The sequence below is a fragment of the Protomyctophum bolini genome, assembly GCF_963924005.1.
Source record: "Protomyctophum bolini genome assembly, contig: SCAFFOLD_648, whole genome shotgun sequence".
NCBI classification, from domain to species: Eukaryota; Metazoa; Chordata; class Actinopteri; order Myctophiformes; family Myctophidae; genus Protomyctophum; species Protomyctophum bolini.
In genome coordinates this window covers 14692-31900 of record NW_027666187.1, presented here as the reverse complement: position 1 = coordinate 31900, position 17209 = coordinate 14692, and the positions used below count along the sequence as shown (strand labels likewise).

General features: G+C 42.1%; 1 protein-coding gene across 1 annotated transcript; it reads right to left on the bottom strand.

The window, feature by feature from the left end:
• Positions 1-4661: 4661 nt before the first annotated feature.
• LOC308312042 (nck-associated protein 1-like) lies at positions 4662-14824 on the bottom strand. Its single transcript, XM_080794448.1, has 11 exons — positions 14765-14824; positions 13946-14002; positions 13220-13316; positions 12079-12182; positions 11223-11355; positions 10880-10961; positions 10097-10155; positions 9100-9245; positions 8861-8993; positions 8545-8664; positions 4662-7958 (listed from the first exon to the last, which is right to left on the bottom strand). Exons 3-11 carry the CDS (start codon positions 13307-13309, stop codon positions 7722-7724), a joined length of 1104 nt encoding a protein of 367 aa, XP_080650574.1. The 5' UTR covers positions 13310-13316; positions 13946-14002; positions 14765-14824; the 3' UTR covers positions 4662-7721.
• Between the last annotated feature and the right edge of the window lie 2385 nt (positions 14825-17209).

Here is a 17209-nt window from a genome sequence, read left to right as displayed (position 1 = left end):
ATCCAGGGTGCCAGTCTCTTCCTCTATAGTAAGTTAGTCCTCTAACAGACTGGGCATCCAGGGTGCCAGTCTCTACCTCTATAGTAAGTTAGTCCTCTAACAGACTGGGCATACATAGTGCCAGTCTCTTCCTCTATAGTAAGTTAGTCCTCTAACAGACTGGGCATACATAGTGCCAGTCTCTTCCTCTATAGTAAGTTAGTCCTCTAACAGACTGGGCATCCAGGGTGCCAGTCTCTTCCTCTATAGTAAGTTAGTCCTCTAACAGACTGGGCATCCAGGGTGCCAGTCTCTTCCTCTATAGTAAGTTAGTCCTCTAACAGACTGGGCATCCAGGGTGCCAGTCTCTTCCTTTATAGTAAGTTAGTCCTCTAACAGACTGGGCATCCAGGGTGCCAGTCTCTTCCTCTATACTAAGTTAGTCCTCTAACAGACTGGGCATCCAGGGTGCCAGTCTCTTCCTCTATACTAAGTTAGTCCTCTAACAGACTGGGCATCCAGGGTGCCAGTCTCTTCCTCTATACTAAGTTAGTCCTCTAACAGACTGGGCATCCAGGGTGCCAGTCTCTTCCTCTATACTAAGTTAGTCCTCTAACAGACTGGGCATCCAGGGTGCCAGTCTCTTCCTCTATACTAAGTTAGTCCTCTAACAGACTGGGCATCCAGGGTGCCAGTCTCTTCCTCTATACTAAGTTAGTCCTCTAACAGACTGGGCATCCAGAGTGCCAGTCTCTTCCTCTATACTAAGTTAGTCCTCTAACAGACTGGGCATCCAGAGTGCCAGTCTCTTCCTTTATAGTAAGTTAGTCCACTAACAGACTGGGCATCCAGGGTGCCAGTCTCTTCCTCTATAGTAAGTTACTCTACTAACAGTAGAGTAACTTACTCAAATGATAATCTTTCTCAAATGATATGAGAAAGAGGCAAACAATTTGGAATATAGCCGATCTACAAACTCCTGCAATCCAAGTTCTATTTTTTTCGGGAGGTTACGGCCTGAAAAGGTTGAGAACTATTGTACTAACAGACTGGGCGAATGCCAGTCTCTACAAATTATATTGATTGATTTGGGGGGAAATTGAAACTATTTTGTTAACTAGTTTGTTTTTGTTAAAGTCGTTAAATAATTATAGTGGAGTAAAACATATAGTGTGTGTCTCGGCGTGTCGCCGAGTGGGAGATAATGGAGTGTAATGGAAAGTAAAAGTACCCCACAAGTAAAGTACTTGAACGTAGTTGAATAACTCAGAGAAGCCACATTTTACCCTCAGAGTCAATTAGAACAGGCTGAATGTTCCTCGTTTGACCACTGAACATTATGGAATGCATTGAAAATAACTATACAATATATCATTCAACGTGCTAAAATTGCACAAAGAATACTACGAGTCCACCCAAATACTCGTGGTTGTTTAAATTCCAGACGGCCACGGTGTTTGTTTTAAAGAGAGAGCATGATGTCCAAGCTCAACCCTGTCACATGCTATTATAATGTTCCAAGAGAGAGGATTGTGTGCACATCTCAATGCCTACATTCAGGCAATCCTACATTACCAGCTCAGTGGCCTTGTGGTTAGAGTGTCAGCCCTGAGACTGGGAGGTCGGGGTTCGATCCCAGGCCGGGTCATACCAAATACTCTAAATAATGGGACCCAGTGCCTCCCTGCTTGACACTCAGCATCAAGGGTTGGATTGGGGGTGGGAAGTGAGGACGCTGGCGTCGACTGTTCGCCGCTTCACCTCCCAATGTATGAATGAATGAACCATTGTATAGCGCTTTGAGCACTTGGAAAAGCGCTATAAAAATGCAATTCATTATTATTATCAGGGTGCTGGAGGTCAGGCGTCAAGGCAAACATCAAGGAAGAGGAAGAACATCCAGTTTGTAGAGCTCCGAGACTTACTTTATTTTAGACCATATCCGTGGTCATCATATGGGCATATATACCTAACGATGGGCAAATTCTAATTTGTGTGTATTTTTATATCAAAAGTCCATAAAAATCTAATTTTAATTACTTTCCTGAAAACGAAAACGCGCTGCGTGATGACGTGTCGAGGCCCACATATATACCTAACGATGGGCAAATTCTAATTTGTGTGTATTTTTATATCAAAAGTCCATAAAAATCTAATTTTAATTACTTTCCTGAAAACGAAAACGCGCTGCGTGATGACGTGTCGAGGCCCACATCGACAAAAGCCGATAAAAATGAAGCTCACCCGTTTAATTCCCCATATCGGCGCATCCGTCCGACACTGTCCAACACAGCTGCTACTGATTACAGAAACCCTCCGTTTTTATTCCCATTCAAGATAACACCCCCAGACAGTGTATTACTGGCGTAGCTACCGCCCCTAGCTACCGTCCCATCGCCTGAAGGGATGCAACGCTCTGATTGTTGGTTCAGAAACTTCAGAGCCGTGTTTCAACTTGAAACGGTCTGAAAAGTTTCACTACGCATTTAAGGCAACAATTAAATGCAACGTTTCGACCGACTAGGTCTTCATCAGGCAAATAATTACAATGACAGAAAATAGATCATTGATTAATGATCATGTATAACACCTGGGAGTGGGAAGGAGCACAGCAACCAAAACCAATCGCAGGGCTAGAACCTGTCAGTCCACCAATCAGAGGAGAATTTACCTGCAGCAGAAAAACTTTACACACTTAAAACAAACAATCAATAGAAAAAACATTTTCATGAGAGGAAAAACATTAAAGGTGCAGTAGGGGGTTGCACCACATCACACTAAGTTCAAACTTAGCCTATAGCTAAGTCAAGACTTATGCTACTTACTAAAAGCAATTTCAAGTTATAACTAGGCATTTGAACCCTAGACAGTCCTTGGTTTAGACTATAGTCATTGGTTAGACCAGTCATTAGTCCTACAACTACAACATATCTCAAACCCTCACCCTAAACCTGACCTCCCACGGGGCAGCACATCTAAACCTAACCTTAACCCATGTCTAACCAATGACTAGTCTAAACTAAGTATGCACCCCGGCAGCTCACCAATGGTTGCAGCAAAAGCACAGTCAGTACCTCACATTGGCCACCAGATGGCACTCACTCCTCTATACTGAAGCTTTGCAGGAGCTTGTGGAAGTGTGAGAATTGAAATATTCATAACCAGAATTGACAGTTTGCAGAATTACAGTACATTTCAAGCACAAACTCAATACAAAGACTGTTAACTGTGAGTGGACGACCCAATTAAGCATTACACTTGTTTACAAGAGGGTCCACCATGTTCAATTCATCAAAACATTTAGAGACGTACAAATAGACACTTCTATATAGTCGAAGAACAGAACAGGATTTCATCATAAAGGAGGTAAAAAGGGAAAAGAAACTTATACAGTGAGGTGGGGGGTTCAGATTTTACGGGGGCCAGTTTCGAATTGCAGCCGTCCGTATAGGTGCATGCCCTTTGAGAGCGGTTTTGAAGGAGTCAAGGGATTTGCATGTCTTAATGACATGCGAATCCCTTGACTCCTTCAAAAGAACGGAACAGAATTGATTTAATACTGATGGATACATGAGTTCACCCTCTCTCTCTCTCTCTCTCTCTCTCTCTCTCTCTCTCCCTCTCAGGACCAGGGTCAGGTCGAGACATCAGCGGCTCTGCTTGTGTCTCTCACTCACTGTGGCTTCTGTTCAGCTGCGTCTCCTGCCTTTTCTTCAAGTGTTAATACCAAACCACGACGTCCTCCTGCATAGAATAACCACTTTTTTGGTTCCCGGAAAAGAGCCTTTCAGACCCGAGGTTCTTTTTAAAAGAACCATTTATTTGAACGGTTCTGTAAATCTTGTATATACGGGGCATAGCGTATCTTGTGTGGTTCACTCAAGTCTTTGTGTTGCGGTAGAACGACCCCGAAACCGAATAGAAGCCCCCGAATACAAACATCTTTGTCCCCACGATGGTGGCAGAGTGTTGCGTCGAAATGGGTGGTGGAGCTCCTCCGGGGACGATCTTAGTCCAGATCATCGTGGTGGTGTCCAACTTGTGGATGTCGTTAAACCATATTATGGGGCAGTTCCTGGCCACTCCTCCGTGGACGTACATGAACTTCCCCAGGACGCAGGCCGAGTGACCTCGCCTCGTCTCTGGAAAGGACCCACCGGAAGCCTTGCGCTTCTTCAACCATCTGTGCACGTTGACGTCGAAAGCATACACCTGGCCGTCTCGCCATCTGTCGTATGCCCATATGTAGATGATGTTCCCTACCAGCACAGCTGGTGCTGGTAGGGAACGACATTTGGGAATGTCGCTGCGAGTGCCTTGGGTCTCCACCGGAGACAGCTCACTCCAGCTCGAGGACACCTTGTCGAAGATGTATACACATCGATGTCATCGTCGTAGTTGTCATGGACTCCGAAGCAGTAGATCCGCTGTCCCACGGCCACCGCGGCTTGACCGCGTCCCTTTGGTCCTCCCAGACGCGTCCAGCACATGTAGCATCCCTCACAGCGGATCTTATGTCGAAGCGTAAACTTTTAGGACTGCTATACCGTGATATTCTGACGGCAGAAGATGTGTCCTGTTTGGTACAGGGAAAATATAGACGGATTTGTTGCGTTCCTCAAAACCTGCATGTCTCTTTATTCACAGGATCTTATTTTAATTTCCTTTCTCTTTTTCTCACATCAACCGTTTACAAAATACATCTGCATGTGCTCCAAAACTCACATTGTTAATACTGCTACTTTAATCAGCCTCAGTCTTATCAGTTAATACTATAGTAAACCTGGCTTTGTAGTTAACTTTTAAAATAAAGAACACATAACTGAATTAATCAAAATATCACAACTCAATTCAATAAACATTTGTACAATCACACAAAACCCTGTGCTAAACTGTCGTGTTAAAGGGACAGTTCACATTTTTTTAACTTAATTTGTATGAAATACCATTAATATAGTGGTTGCAACTGTATTAATTGATTGTCCGAGTCCCGTGGTCGGAGTTCTGCTCTGGTTTTGGTGAATATTAAGTAGTTCCGGTCATTTTGTGGGGGGCACCGGGGCCACGCATTAAAAGTAAATGAATCCACAAAACTGTTTGTTGAGTCATTTCTAAGATAATAGTGAAATTTCGTTCAACTTAGTAGTGGTATGGACACAATCACACACACAAAAAACATAGTTCTGTGTGATAGAGGGGTAAAACAATGAACGAAAGTTGCTACTACATGGTAGAAATAGCCAGGTCAACAATAGCTACAATTAAATTACATTAGTTTTGTGAGTGTAGTGTTGTAGATTCACATATGATATCTGATATATGATAAGTATTGAAACACACCGGACACAGGGCTGCCTTGTCGACGAAGATGGGATCCTGAGGCCCAATCCCAATCCACTCCCTTGCTGACTCAATGAGCCCTCACTGACTTAGCTGCGCGTTCATGTGAAGTCTGCGAGGGCTTGAGGGACGTCCCATTTGAAATCGGTAAGTCAGTGAGGGCTCAGCCCCGCCCCTTTATGTGCCCTTTGCCAAAGTCAGCATCGATGCTGACTTTGGGCTGACTTTAGCAAAGAAATTACCCACAGTTCATAGCGTTACCAGGGGAATGAGGGGGATCCTCCAAACGTCAATCATTTAAATATGCAAATTAGTTATGTATCGCGATTAGAATGTCAACAAACACAATAGTGCTTTTTCACTGTTCTTAAAAGGAGACGGAATGGAAGGATATAGGCTATATATTTAATAACAATAATAATAATAATAAGGGAAACATGATGAGAAATGACTAATGAGCAAAGTAAAAGAATATGGAAATGAAATGTATAATGAATATTATTATATATGAATATTACAACCCATATCACACAGGAAAGTGTATTTATGAAACTAATAATAATAAAACGATCAGCTTAAATACTAAAATAGACATGATAGACATGTATAAATAGGCCAAGCATGTAGGTAGGCACTGGCTGTGAATATGGAGAGTTTTTATAAAGTGTCATGGACTCATGAATGGCGGACTCATCTTCAAAGTGCTGTCCCATTTCTTTCACAACAATGTGGAGCCCTTGCAGCCTCTCACCCTCAAGCCCTTACAGCTGACGTCACTAAAGTCAATGAGGGTCCAGGGCTCAGGGCTTGAGGGAGGCATTTGGGATTGGGCCTTAATCAACTCACAGTCACATTGCATGTAATCACCACATATGACCCACCTCAGGGCACCTGTGTATAACATCCTGGTACCCTATGCAATACAAGTGGCTGGACACTAATTTGAGTTAATTTAGAACAGACACCACGGGACTCGGGCAATCATCAACCACTATATTATTGGCAAGTATTTCATACAGCTGCCTAAGTTCAAAAATTCGGAACTATCTGAACTAGTCTAGTCAAAGAGCTTGCGTTTTCACAGAAAATAAACAAGGCCATTTTTAGAATCAGTCATACATTCAATGCAAACTCCAAGTCTCAAACTAAACCAAAATCCAAAACAACATTTCTGTATTATTCTTAGACCAAACAAAAGAAGAAAGGGAGTCCTTTGAAATAAGTTGTGATGCTTTTGTAGGCTACATATTACTTACTAACCTGTTTTGTAGAGGGAAAATATACAGTACACAGAAGATTTACGTTGCGTTCTTCAAAGCAGGCGCTGCTGCTGCAAGCTGGTATCTGAAGGACTAATCTGAGTTCCCAGAAGTTTTATTAATGCCCACCTAATAGGCGAAACTCCCCCTGGTGGCTTGACTAAGTAACTACTATTACTACTTTTTTAACACAAAACACATCTGGAATTCTGGATTTGGCCTCTCTCAATGCAAATAAAACTAGAAAGAGGCAATTCTGGGAAATTGCAAAGTGTGATTGCCGACATCGCAGCCGTCGAAAATGGAATCGCTTTTGGCTCCGCGTTGATGAAGCCACCCTCGACAAGCGATTCAGAATTGGGACGGATCGGACATTCCGTGCGTGAGTTGTGGGCGTTTTCCGTGAAATAGGCCCCTCCCACTAACTTCGGAAGACGATTACGGCCGAACGATAGAGAAGATCTAAATTCTGACTGTGCTGTTTTAATCGGATAGGTCCGTAGATCATGTGTACCGATTTGTGTGAGATTTGGACAAAATCTGTAGGAGGAGCAAAAAGTGTGTTTTGAACAAAATTCAAAATGGCGGGAAATCTATCTAGACGCAAATGGGCGTGGCCTATATGGGGAGATCCGTCATGACCCAAGGAATCCAGGGAAAAAAATATTTTCAGACCTACGGTTCAAGAGTTATACCCAAAAACGTAAAGTTGGCTGTTATAGCGCCACCATGAGGCCGACCGGTATACTTCTAAGGTAATTAATTTGAGTAATTATGATGAATCTCTCCTCCAAGTCTTGTAAGTATAGCCCTTACGGTCTCAGAGGAAAAAATACTTGAAAGTGAGTGTTTGCATTTTCCCATTCATGTGGAAAAAAACTGTGGGAGGAGTAGCACGTCAAAATAAAGTTTATCTATAAAGAAAATATAGGAGAAATAAAAGTGCAGTAAAACAATAGGGTTAGGGTTAGGGTTAGCTCATAGCTTCAAGCTCATAGCGCGCCACCGAGTGGCGCGCTATGAGCTTGAAGGTCTGCTATTTTTTGAAAAATCGAAGAACGACTGACATAGAAACATAGCTTTTTCAGAAAACTGTCAGGATGTAGAAGACATTTTTAGAATCTGATCTCAGGTCAAAATGGGTTAAGGATTTACAATACTTATTGAATAATAATGTTCTAGTGTGTGTGTGTGTGTGTGTGTGTGTGTGTGTGTGTGTGTGTGTGTGTGTGTGTGTGTGTGTGTGTCCAGTAATCTATTTTTCCTCATGCTCTCAACTCCAGGCTTTTCTCGCTCCGGCTCTCCTTTCTTCCCTGTAGCTTTCTTACTCTTCTTGTTGACGGCCTGGCTGATGGTCTTGGCACAGTGCTTAGGAAGCAGCTGGAGACAAAACAAGTATAGTAGTAGTAATATTGCATGTATATATTAAATTCATCCAAATGTTGCTACAAGACAACAAAACCATTGGACACATCTGGTAGGATGGTTGCTAATGCTAATATCTTGTAATAGCATAGGCCTAGTGTTGGCTGTCTTAAACCAGTTAGTTAATTAATTAAGTAATATTACACGAGAGGGTGTTCTTTATATTCATTAATGCACTCGGAACTCTCCTGCAGCATCGCAGGCATGCATTAATGACGATGAAGAACACCCTCTCGTGTAATATTGCAATTATACAACAATCATACGAGCTTGTAGATCTGCTATTTTTGAACAGTCGAAGAACGACTGACATAGAAACATAGCTTTTTCAGAAAACTGTCAGGATGTAGAAGACTTTTTTTTTAAATCTGATCTCAGGTCAAAATGGGTTTATGGTAGATCACTTTGTCATTAGCAGAACGGAAATATGAACAACATACTTGGCAACAAAGAATTGATACTGCGTTATATTCAAATTGTCTCATTCGTGTCGTCCCATTGACCAAAAATAGGCGTTGTAGTGTGCGTGTACAGTACGTACCTGGTCACTGAGAGTACATTGTTCCGTGCAAATGTCAGTGATGAGATTTCTGGCCTGTTTGGCCATTTCATCCAGGAACATGTTGCACAGCGACAGGCTGCGATCCCCTATGTGGTGGCGCTAGAAGACACACACATAAACACACAATGTGGGCTGTTCTATGGCTACAATTATACTTGTTATTTCTATGCGGACACAAACTGCAACACAGTATGTTCTGCTAAAAACACAACACATTAGCTGGGACTATGGGTGTTTTTTTCTTTTGGGTGTGTGTGTGTGTGTGTGTGTGTGTGTGTGTGTGTGTGTGTGTTACCTCCTCGGGGCACAGTTCATGTGTGCAGGACATGAAGTGTGTACACAGCAGAGGGAAGCAGATGGAGTGTCTGCTCTGAGATGGTAGCTCCAAACACTGTTGAAACATCTTCTCAAATGCACGGCTGTAGAAACTGCACACACAAAAATATATTATTTATTTTGTGTAAATGTGTTGATGTATAAGGTGCGTGTGTGTGTGTGTGTGTGTGTGTGTGTGTGTGTGTGTGTGTCTCTCACCAGAATATGGAGAGGTCAGAGGTCTCCACTAGCATCTCCACCAGTGAGTCCACCATCTTGGTGTGAAAGATGATGGTGTTCATCATCTTCCCCAGCTCCCTGTGGTCTGCTATACCCAGACTGGCCTTAGAAACACTGGTATACGCCTAGAGGAGACATGGTGGGAGGGAATAAAGAACAGAAAGATGGAATAGAAGGGAACGAACCAAATGAACAGGGAAAGAAAGGCAGGTTGGATGGAAACGAAGAGGGAATGAGGAAAAGGAAAACAGGAAGTAGGGATGAACCGAAATGCAAAGAAAGTGGCAATAAGTCTGAGGAATCAGAAACAAGAGAACGACAAACGGAAGACTATAGCATCATTGTTGAGGCATGTATTGACATTAGACACCAGCGGATGGCGGATTTAGCCGGTTAACCGCAGTTTGGGTCAAAAGAATATATTATTAATTAATATCGGATAAACCGCGGGTGAAATAATGCTGGAAATAAATGAATGGCATCCATCTATAGGTTTTATAACTTTTAAAACGGAAATAAACTAATGACATCTATCTATAGGCTTATAATATAGTTTTTTTTTTAAAGGCACCAAATCTCGGCGTGCGTGCGTTAGTAGTATTTTTCCTTGAACTTGTAGATTGGCTATATCCCTGCAGCGGATTTCGGGTGGTTGCGGATATATAAATTGGATTAAGTCATTTATGCGGTGGGATAACAGGCGGATTATAAATATGCACACTCGGATTCGGGTGACAAAAAAGCTCATCCGCTGATCTCTGATTGACATGATCATGAATTGACATTGAATTTGAAAAAAAGGACACATTTACACAAAATATGTTTGACAATATAAACGCATAATATCCAGCTTGCCCAGAGACATCTTGAAAATATAGCAAATTCGTTCGATACAATTTGTTCCTGAATAACATGTAGTTGGTATCAAGTTCAACTGTGTGTGTGTGTGTGTGTGTGTGTGTGTGTGTGTGTGTACCTGCAATCTGAACCAGTCCAGTCTCATGCCTCTGAAGTCAAACACATCTCCATCCTCCACTATAAGGAACAAGCATGTGCAAAATTACCACAACACTGTGTTTGATGTTATTTTTAAAACAATATTCACACACATCACATCATCCTTCAATAATTATATTCCACAACACTGAGCTGACATGGACATAAGCATTTAATCTTTGATGTTTACTGTCTGCTGGCGTTTGGCTTATGAATGTTATTCTGTTGTACCAGGTTTTTCTTTTCCTTTTAGATTTTTTTGAGAGAGAGAAACCATGAAACAGTTTTTGGCATAATATAAACACAGTACATTCCAGTATTAACCCATTTTGCGCGGGAACCCCTTTTATGTTATACAAGATCTACAAGCTCACGCCGAGTGGCGCTCTACGAGCTTGTAGGTCTGCTATTTCTTTTAAATGGTGAAAATGTGCCTCACATCTTTGAATATATATTGTTACAGAGTGAACATTTTAACTCAATTCTTTGCTTCTGTGTTGGGGTCCCTGGAACAACATATTTTCATATTGGGGTCCTTTCCTTGACATGAAATATTGAGCACAACTGAAACAGAAACATTTCAGAAAGCCGTCAGGATTTTGAAGACTTTTTTTTTAATTTCGACCTCAGGCCTAAATGGGTTAATTGAACTGAAAGACTGTATAAAGAAATAATGACCTGTTGCAATTGTACACTCTCAGGGTTAAATGATCATACATGATTACCTCAAACCATGATTTACAGTACAGTAGTTTATGTTTACCTTGTTTGACGCTGAGAGAGGTCATCGTGTTGACGAAGGAAGACATGATGATTGATTCATCTTCTGGACACACAGAGAGGTTCTAGCATAGAAAAAACAAGTTCCATTCTTACGGTGATTAATGTTATCGATGCATGTTCCTTTAGCCATTATTCATCATTGTCATACAAATAAATATTAGGAATATGAAACCATGGGTGGTAGGGGTAGTTTCAGTAACCCCCTTCCCCCCGTTAATTAAGATTGTCCCACTGACATTTTCAATGCTTGTGTGTGTGAGTGTGTGTGTGTGTGTGTGTGTGTGTGTGTGTGTGTGTGTGTGTGTGTGTGTGTGTGTGTGTACCTGCACCAGTTCGTTGAGCACCACAGCATCGAAACCAGATAGATACTGAACGTAGTACCTCTGCATGACTGGACCATACTTCCTCACATGGGCCCTCAGCTCCTCCATGTAGAAGATCAACTCTGCTATGTGTCTGTAACACACACACACACACACACACACACACACACACACACACACACTTAACAAGAAATTCTTGAACACAAACAATAGTGGATGCGCAAACTTGGAAAACTCTACAACAAGTGCTTCAGGATACAGATCACGGGCATCGCCTTCTCCATATATGGCGACTGCCAATTATTGCAGACACTGAACAGAATTTTGCCGATGCCTGATCAGCTCTCAGCTTGGGCATGCCTGCAATCTGCAGGCACCTCACGACTGATTTATGGACATTACCAAGGCTTCCAAATATGAACACAAGTAGTTTACATTTGTAGCCAAGCTGTATAATAGCATCTTTAAGACGCTGGTACTTAAGCACCTTGGTAAGGAATGCCTCTTCCAGACTGTGGTCAAATGTACATGCCACTTCCAAAATGGTCACTTCTCTACTGTCATCAACACCAACAATATCTGGTGTATTAGCTGTGACATCTGAAATCATCATAGACTCAAATACCACACGACAGTGTGATTTGAGTCTGGCTACATGAACATGGCAGTTAAAACATACGAGTGCTTATACATTTTGGCAGATGATGAAACATATGAACTTAGCTAATAGGTCAAAAATTCTGTCGTGCCTAGCGATGTACATTCCATTATACATAGCAACCAAACACACATTACTGTGTGCGATCATGTATCAGTGTGTGTGTATTATTGTGCGTGTGTGTGTGTGTTTGCTTACTTGTCTAAGTCATCTGTACTTTTCTTCTGGATGTTGTCGGCGTGACGAAGGAGCCAGATGATTTCATCACGGGCAAACGATAATGCCATGAACACAAACAGCGCCTGCAGGTGGAGAACACAGAGTAAAAGAGAGAAAGGTCTCTTTTTGAACACCTACTGTACAAAGAAAAAACACACTACTTTGGTATCATTATCTTCATCAGAACATTATAGGGCCAACTCATGCAGGTGTTAAATAGAAAGTAGAAAAGTTCATCTTAAATCATTAGGTTTATAAGAAGACAGAGTCACACTAGTTATCAGAACATAATGTATTCCCTTAATAAACTGTGTGATAACGTATTCTGGCCCCGATTGAAAAGGCATTATCCCAATCCCACAATGCACAACTTGGAGTAAGGGACAAAGCGCTAAAGCATTGCGTGATTTCAAATGCCCAGATTTTGAGCTTGTATAAACTGGGTACCAGTACCAGATCAGGAATCACCATTATTATTATTCGCAGTACTAACGTTGTGGTCCTGTACTTCTGGCTCTCCACAGGAACTCCATAACATAGAATATACAAATATTGCAGCACGACTCTTTAACCCAGGCCTGACGTCGGAATAAATAAAAAACGTTCGCTCTGAAAGAATATATATTCAAAGATTTGTGCCTTACGATTTTTCAAAAATAGCAGACCTAAAATATGATCTGAAGTGGGACGTGTTCCTCAGTCATGTTGCAGGTCCCTTGGTGTGATCCATGGTCAGGCAATGCCCTCTTGATTGTTTATTGTATTACTACACATTATGATACGGTTGATGATGCTGCGTTTGGTCGTCTAAATAATGTAAACTATTTTCAATTTTTTCTTATCTATCTTGTCTGTCCATGAATACGTACTCTGCTGTTGTTGCTTGTGTCTGTATTTTAGGTTGTCTGTTGTATGCGTTTGTAAAAAATCTAAAATAAAGTACTGATCATAAAAATAAGAAAATAGCAGACCTACAAGCTCGTAGTGCGCCACTCGGTGGCACGCTATGAGCTTGTAGATCTGCTATTTTTCAATAGCTAAAGCATAACATAATGCTTAGTTAAAAACACCAAAAGGGGTTCCCACCCCAAGAATGGGTTAAGTTGACATTATATATTACCTTTGGGCCCAGGAGTCCAGGCTGGTCAGCAAGGACGGTAGCCAACTCCTTCAGAGCAGAGCGGAGAAACTTGCGTCTCTCTCTGTGCATGGAGCCTCTGCACATCAAACACATAGATGATGCCCAATGACACATCATTCAATTATATATTCTATCACCTTCGGGACAACATGGTAAGATGAGAGTACCACTGACAGAAGAGGAGAGAAGGCAGGTGGTTGAGCAGGGGAGGAATTAAATATTTTACCTTTACTAGTTCAATAACTGGTCATACTATATATTTTTTTTGTTTTATACTAAAACCTTAAATGGATTTTGGTAGGGTCAGTAATGTCAGCCCATTGACATTGGCCAAAGAAACTGGCCCAGACAGCCAATAAGTGGAATGTTTCTCAATAGCATTTTTTCTTCCATCCCTTTTCTGGGGTGAACACACAGATATTATTAGTGTAGCGTGAAAACATCAGGGGGCGTAAAAGCATAAGGTTTAAGTGATTAAAAAGTGAAGGGATGCAGGACTAAAAGACTAATGGATGGAGGAATGAGTGGCCAATTAGAGAAAGTGGTTAAACAAGTGCAAAAGCATGCAAGATAAAAGGATAGCAGGTTGAGAAAGAGGGAAAGGCGAGAAGAGACAAAGACAAGAGAGAAGGATGTATGGATGGATAGATAGACAGATAGAGGCAGATTAAGAGATGGAGGGCAAAGAGAGATTAGGATACGTACGCATGAGACAGTGCTTGTTCCTTGCATTCTCTTATGTCGTTGATGCGTTTGTTGTATCTGAAACACACAAATTGAAGAGAGGCACTGATTGAAAACCCTGAACCCAGTGTGTGTGTGTGTGTGTGTGTGTGTGTGTGTGTGTGTGTGTGTGTGTGCGTGCGTGCGTGCGTGCGTGCGTGCGTGCGCGCTCGCTCACAAATTGTTTCCATTTTATTATTATCCTGTCTGTGTGTGAACTCCTGCAATTATAGCATTTGTCTACTACTTTTATTTCCTGAGATGGCAACACATACTGTAATGTCCAATTGTTTGTCTTATTGCTTTCTGTATGTCTTTGTCTATTCTTGTTCATGAAAAATTAATACATTTTAAGTTGAAAACAAAAGAAAACCCTAAACTCATGGCATGAAGGTGTTAAAGATTCCAATAAATTATTATTATTATACTAATAAAGACAAACAATTGTGTAATTGAGGATGTTAAGCAGAACAGTGACAATATAGAGACATTGAATATGTTATGAGTGTGTAAAAAATTCCTAAATCGGCAAAAGAGTTTTGACATAAAAATCACAAATGCTCAACATTCATAATGTAGCTTGTACACATCAAGTCACCAAATGTACATTATAAATCAGGCATAAATGTGTGTGTAGATGCTTCCTACGCACACGTGTGTGTGTGTGTGTGTGTGTGTGTGTGTGTGTGTGTGTGTGTGTGTGTGTGTGTGTGTGTGTGTGTGTGTGTGTCGTGTGTGTGTGTGTGTGTGTGTGTGTGTGTGTGTGTGTGTGTGTGTGTGCGAGTGTGCACGCGCGCCTACCCTCTGATGTTAACAAACAGGTCCTCAGCTGCTTTGTGAATGTGGAAGACCTCATCTCTAAACAGGCAGAGACACGCGGAACTCTGCAGAGCCAACTTGCCAGTCTCAATAATAACATTATGTTACATCACCTTTGGTGTCCCTATACATTTCTGTTACCTGTCGTCACCTGCTTCCTGGTCATGTGACTTCAGTAACCAATACACGACAGCTATGTCCCACAAAACTCCCTTCAAAATAAAAGCATTTGGCTCAAAGGAAAACGACTTGTTTCACAATAAGTAACATTGTCATAATAACAATGTCTGTTCACCCAGAATATACAAAAGTTCAGTAGAAAACGTGTTTGGGTTCTTTACAGTTACAGACACAGAGAGGGGGGAGGGGGGGCCTAGAGAAAGCAATATGAGATATTTTATGACCTTGTGATTAGCAGACAGCCAAAAGTAAAACATAAAACATAAATGTGTTTTGGCCATCCAATTATTTACCATGCACACCATCAAATATGAATACACGGTTTTCAAATAATTGCAATGCATACTATTGAAGAATAGCCTACTATAAAACTTCATGTTCAAACACTGATCAAGACAAAAATGGGAAATGATGGATGGTTATTTCACTATATAAATAGGCCTATTCCTGTGGAACCGGGAGTCAAGCAAAAGGGAATGCATCCCATGTTCTTGTCAGGGTCCCCAGTTCAAAAGTGATTAATTTGGATGGGGTCACGCCCTGACAAGGTTGAGAAACACCAGTGACCACACTACTCTATGAATTTGATGATGGCACACTCACGCACGCACGCACGCACGCATGCACACACACACACACACTCCCACACACACACACACACACACACACTCCCACACACACGCACACACACACACACACACACACACACACACACACACACACACACACACACACACACACACACACACACACACCGGTGTAAAGCTGGGAGGCCGCATTTGAAGCCTGTCAAGGTCACACCTTGACCCTAGACCTTAGGAGTGTCTTTGAGCGACGGGAGCAGGTTCCCCAGATTCAGCTTCACCTTCTGAACAAAAGTATGTCTTGTTTGAAACAAAAGGACTTTTGGAAAGGGCCTAAAGGTGGCGCTAACCGTCAAACTACAGGGAGTGTTGTGCATTATTTTTTTTAATCCGACAGATACCTCTCTGGACTCACTTTTTCCCGCTGAATCCGAATATATCAACGACGAGACTGTCTGCCCTTGGGAAAGTGGTGAAAAAGGGCGCTAAAGTTTGTAAAAATGTCACCTTTGCATCCAAAAAGGACATATTTCCTGTGATTTTTTCCAATCAAGGGGCATGTATTCCCACTTACTTTTTCCCCCCGATTCCAACGGTGGTGGTCTTATCTCTCTACGACGTCAGGAAGTGGGTGTAAACGCCCACTTCCTGTCCCCAGCCCCCCGAAATGTTGTGGAAAACGGGACCAATTCCATTAAATCCGGCATGAAAAAGTGATTCAGAAAATGTGTTGTTTGAAAAAAAATAATAATAATTGAGCTCTAGGGGCTGAAAAAACGTGTCTCTTTTGATTTGGCGGAGAGTTAGCAGTGTCGGAGAGCTACGAAACCACTTCCATCGGATTCGGGACGCTTCAAACATTTAGAAACAGTCTTGTTTGTGAAGACAGCAATTTTTTTTGAATATCTTATTGAATTTTAAAGCTGGGAGGCCGCAAATTAAAGCCTTAAATGTCAACGCTTGACCTTTGGGTCTTCCGAGTGTCTTTGAGCGTCGGGAGCGGGCTCCCTAGACTCACTTTTTCCCGCTGAATACAGCCGTGGTGGTCTCGTGTCTCTACAATGTCGGGAAGTGGGTGTACTAGCCACTTAGCCGCCAGAAATCTTCTGTAAAAAACCGAGACCATTTTCCGACTCAGAACGGCGAGGCGAACGCGCTGATATGTGTTTCCCAGCACACGGACTTACGGTTCTCTTAATTGGCTAGGGTTAGGGTTAGTTTTCAACGCGCGATAGCTCTTGAACGATACGTCCGTCAGACAAGTAATTGACGTTGGCGTTTCCAGCTTTCCGAGGCCTACGATCTGATATGTCCGCCATTGTCGTGCGACCCCCGTAGCCCCTAACCCTAACCCTAGATAACCCTAGTTTTACCTGATCGAAAGGTTTATAGGGTTACCGATGCTAAGAATGTGTTTTTGGTTGAAATGCTGAATTTAAAATTGAGTACCAGAAGCGAGCCACATATCATCGCGTTCGTCTTATCGATAGCTACGCGTGGACGCGACTAACTTTTATTTCTGACCTTTGTGGGAGGAGCTATCGCACTTTAAAGGCTACCTAGACCTATGTCCTACGTTACGTCCTACGCTGTAGAGACCTACGTCCTATGCTTCAGAGACCTACGTCCTACGTTTTAGAGACCTACGTCCTACGTTTTAGAG

Bases quoted from the DNA above. Each gene is read 5' to 3' on its own strand.
- LOC308312042 (XM_080794448.1), bottom strand. From the start codon at position 13,309: ATGCACAGAGAGAGACGCAAGTTTCTCCGCTCTGCTCTGAAGGAGTTG. The intron at 11,356-12,078 runs GTAAGCAAACAC...TGTGTGTTACAG, and splicing joins AGTACAGATGACTTAGACAA to ACACATAGCAGAGTTGATCT. The intron at 8,665-8,860 runs GTAACACACACA...TGTGTCTTCTAG, and splicing joins ATGAACTGTGCCCCGAGGAG to CGCCACCACATAGGGGATCG.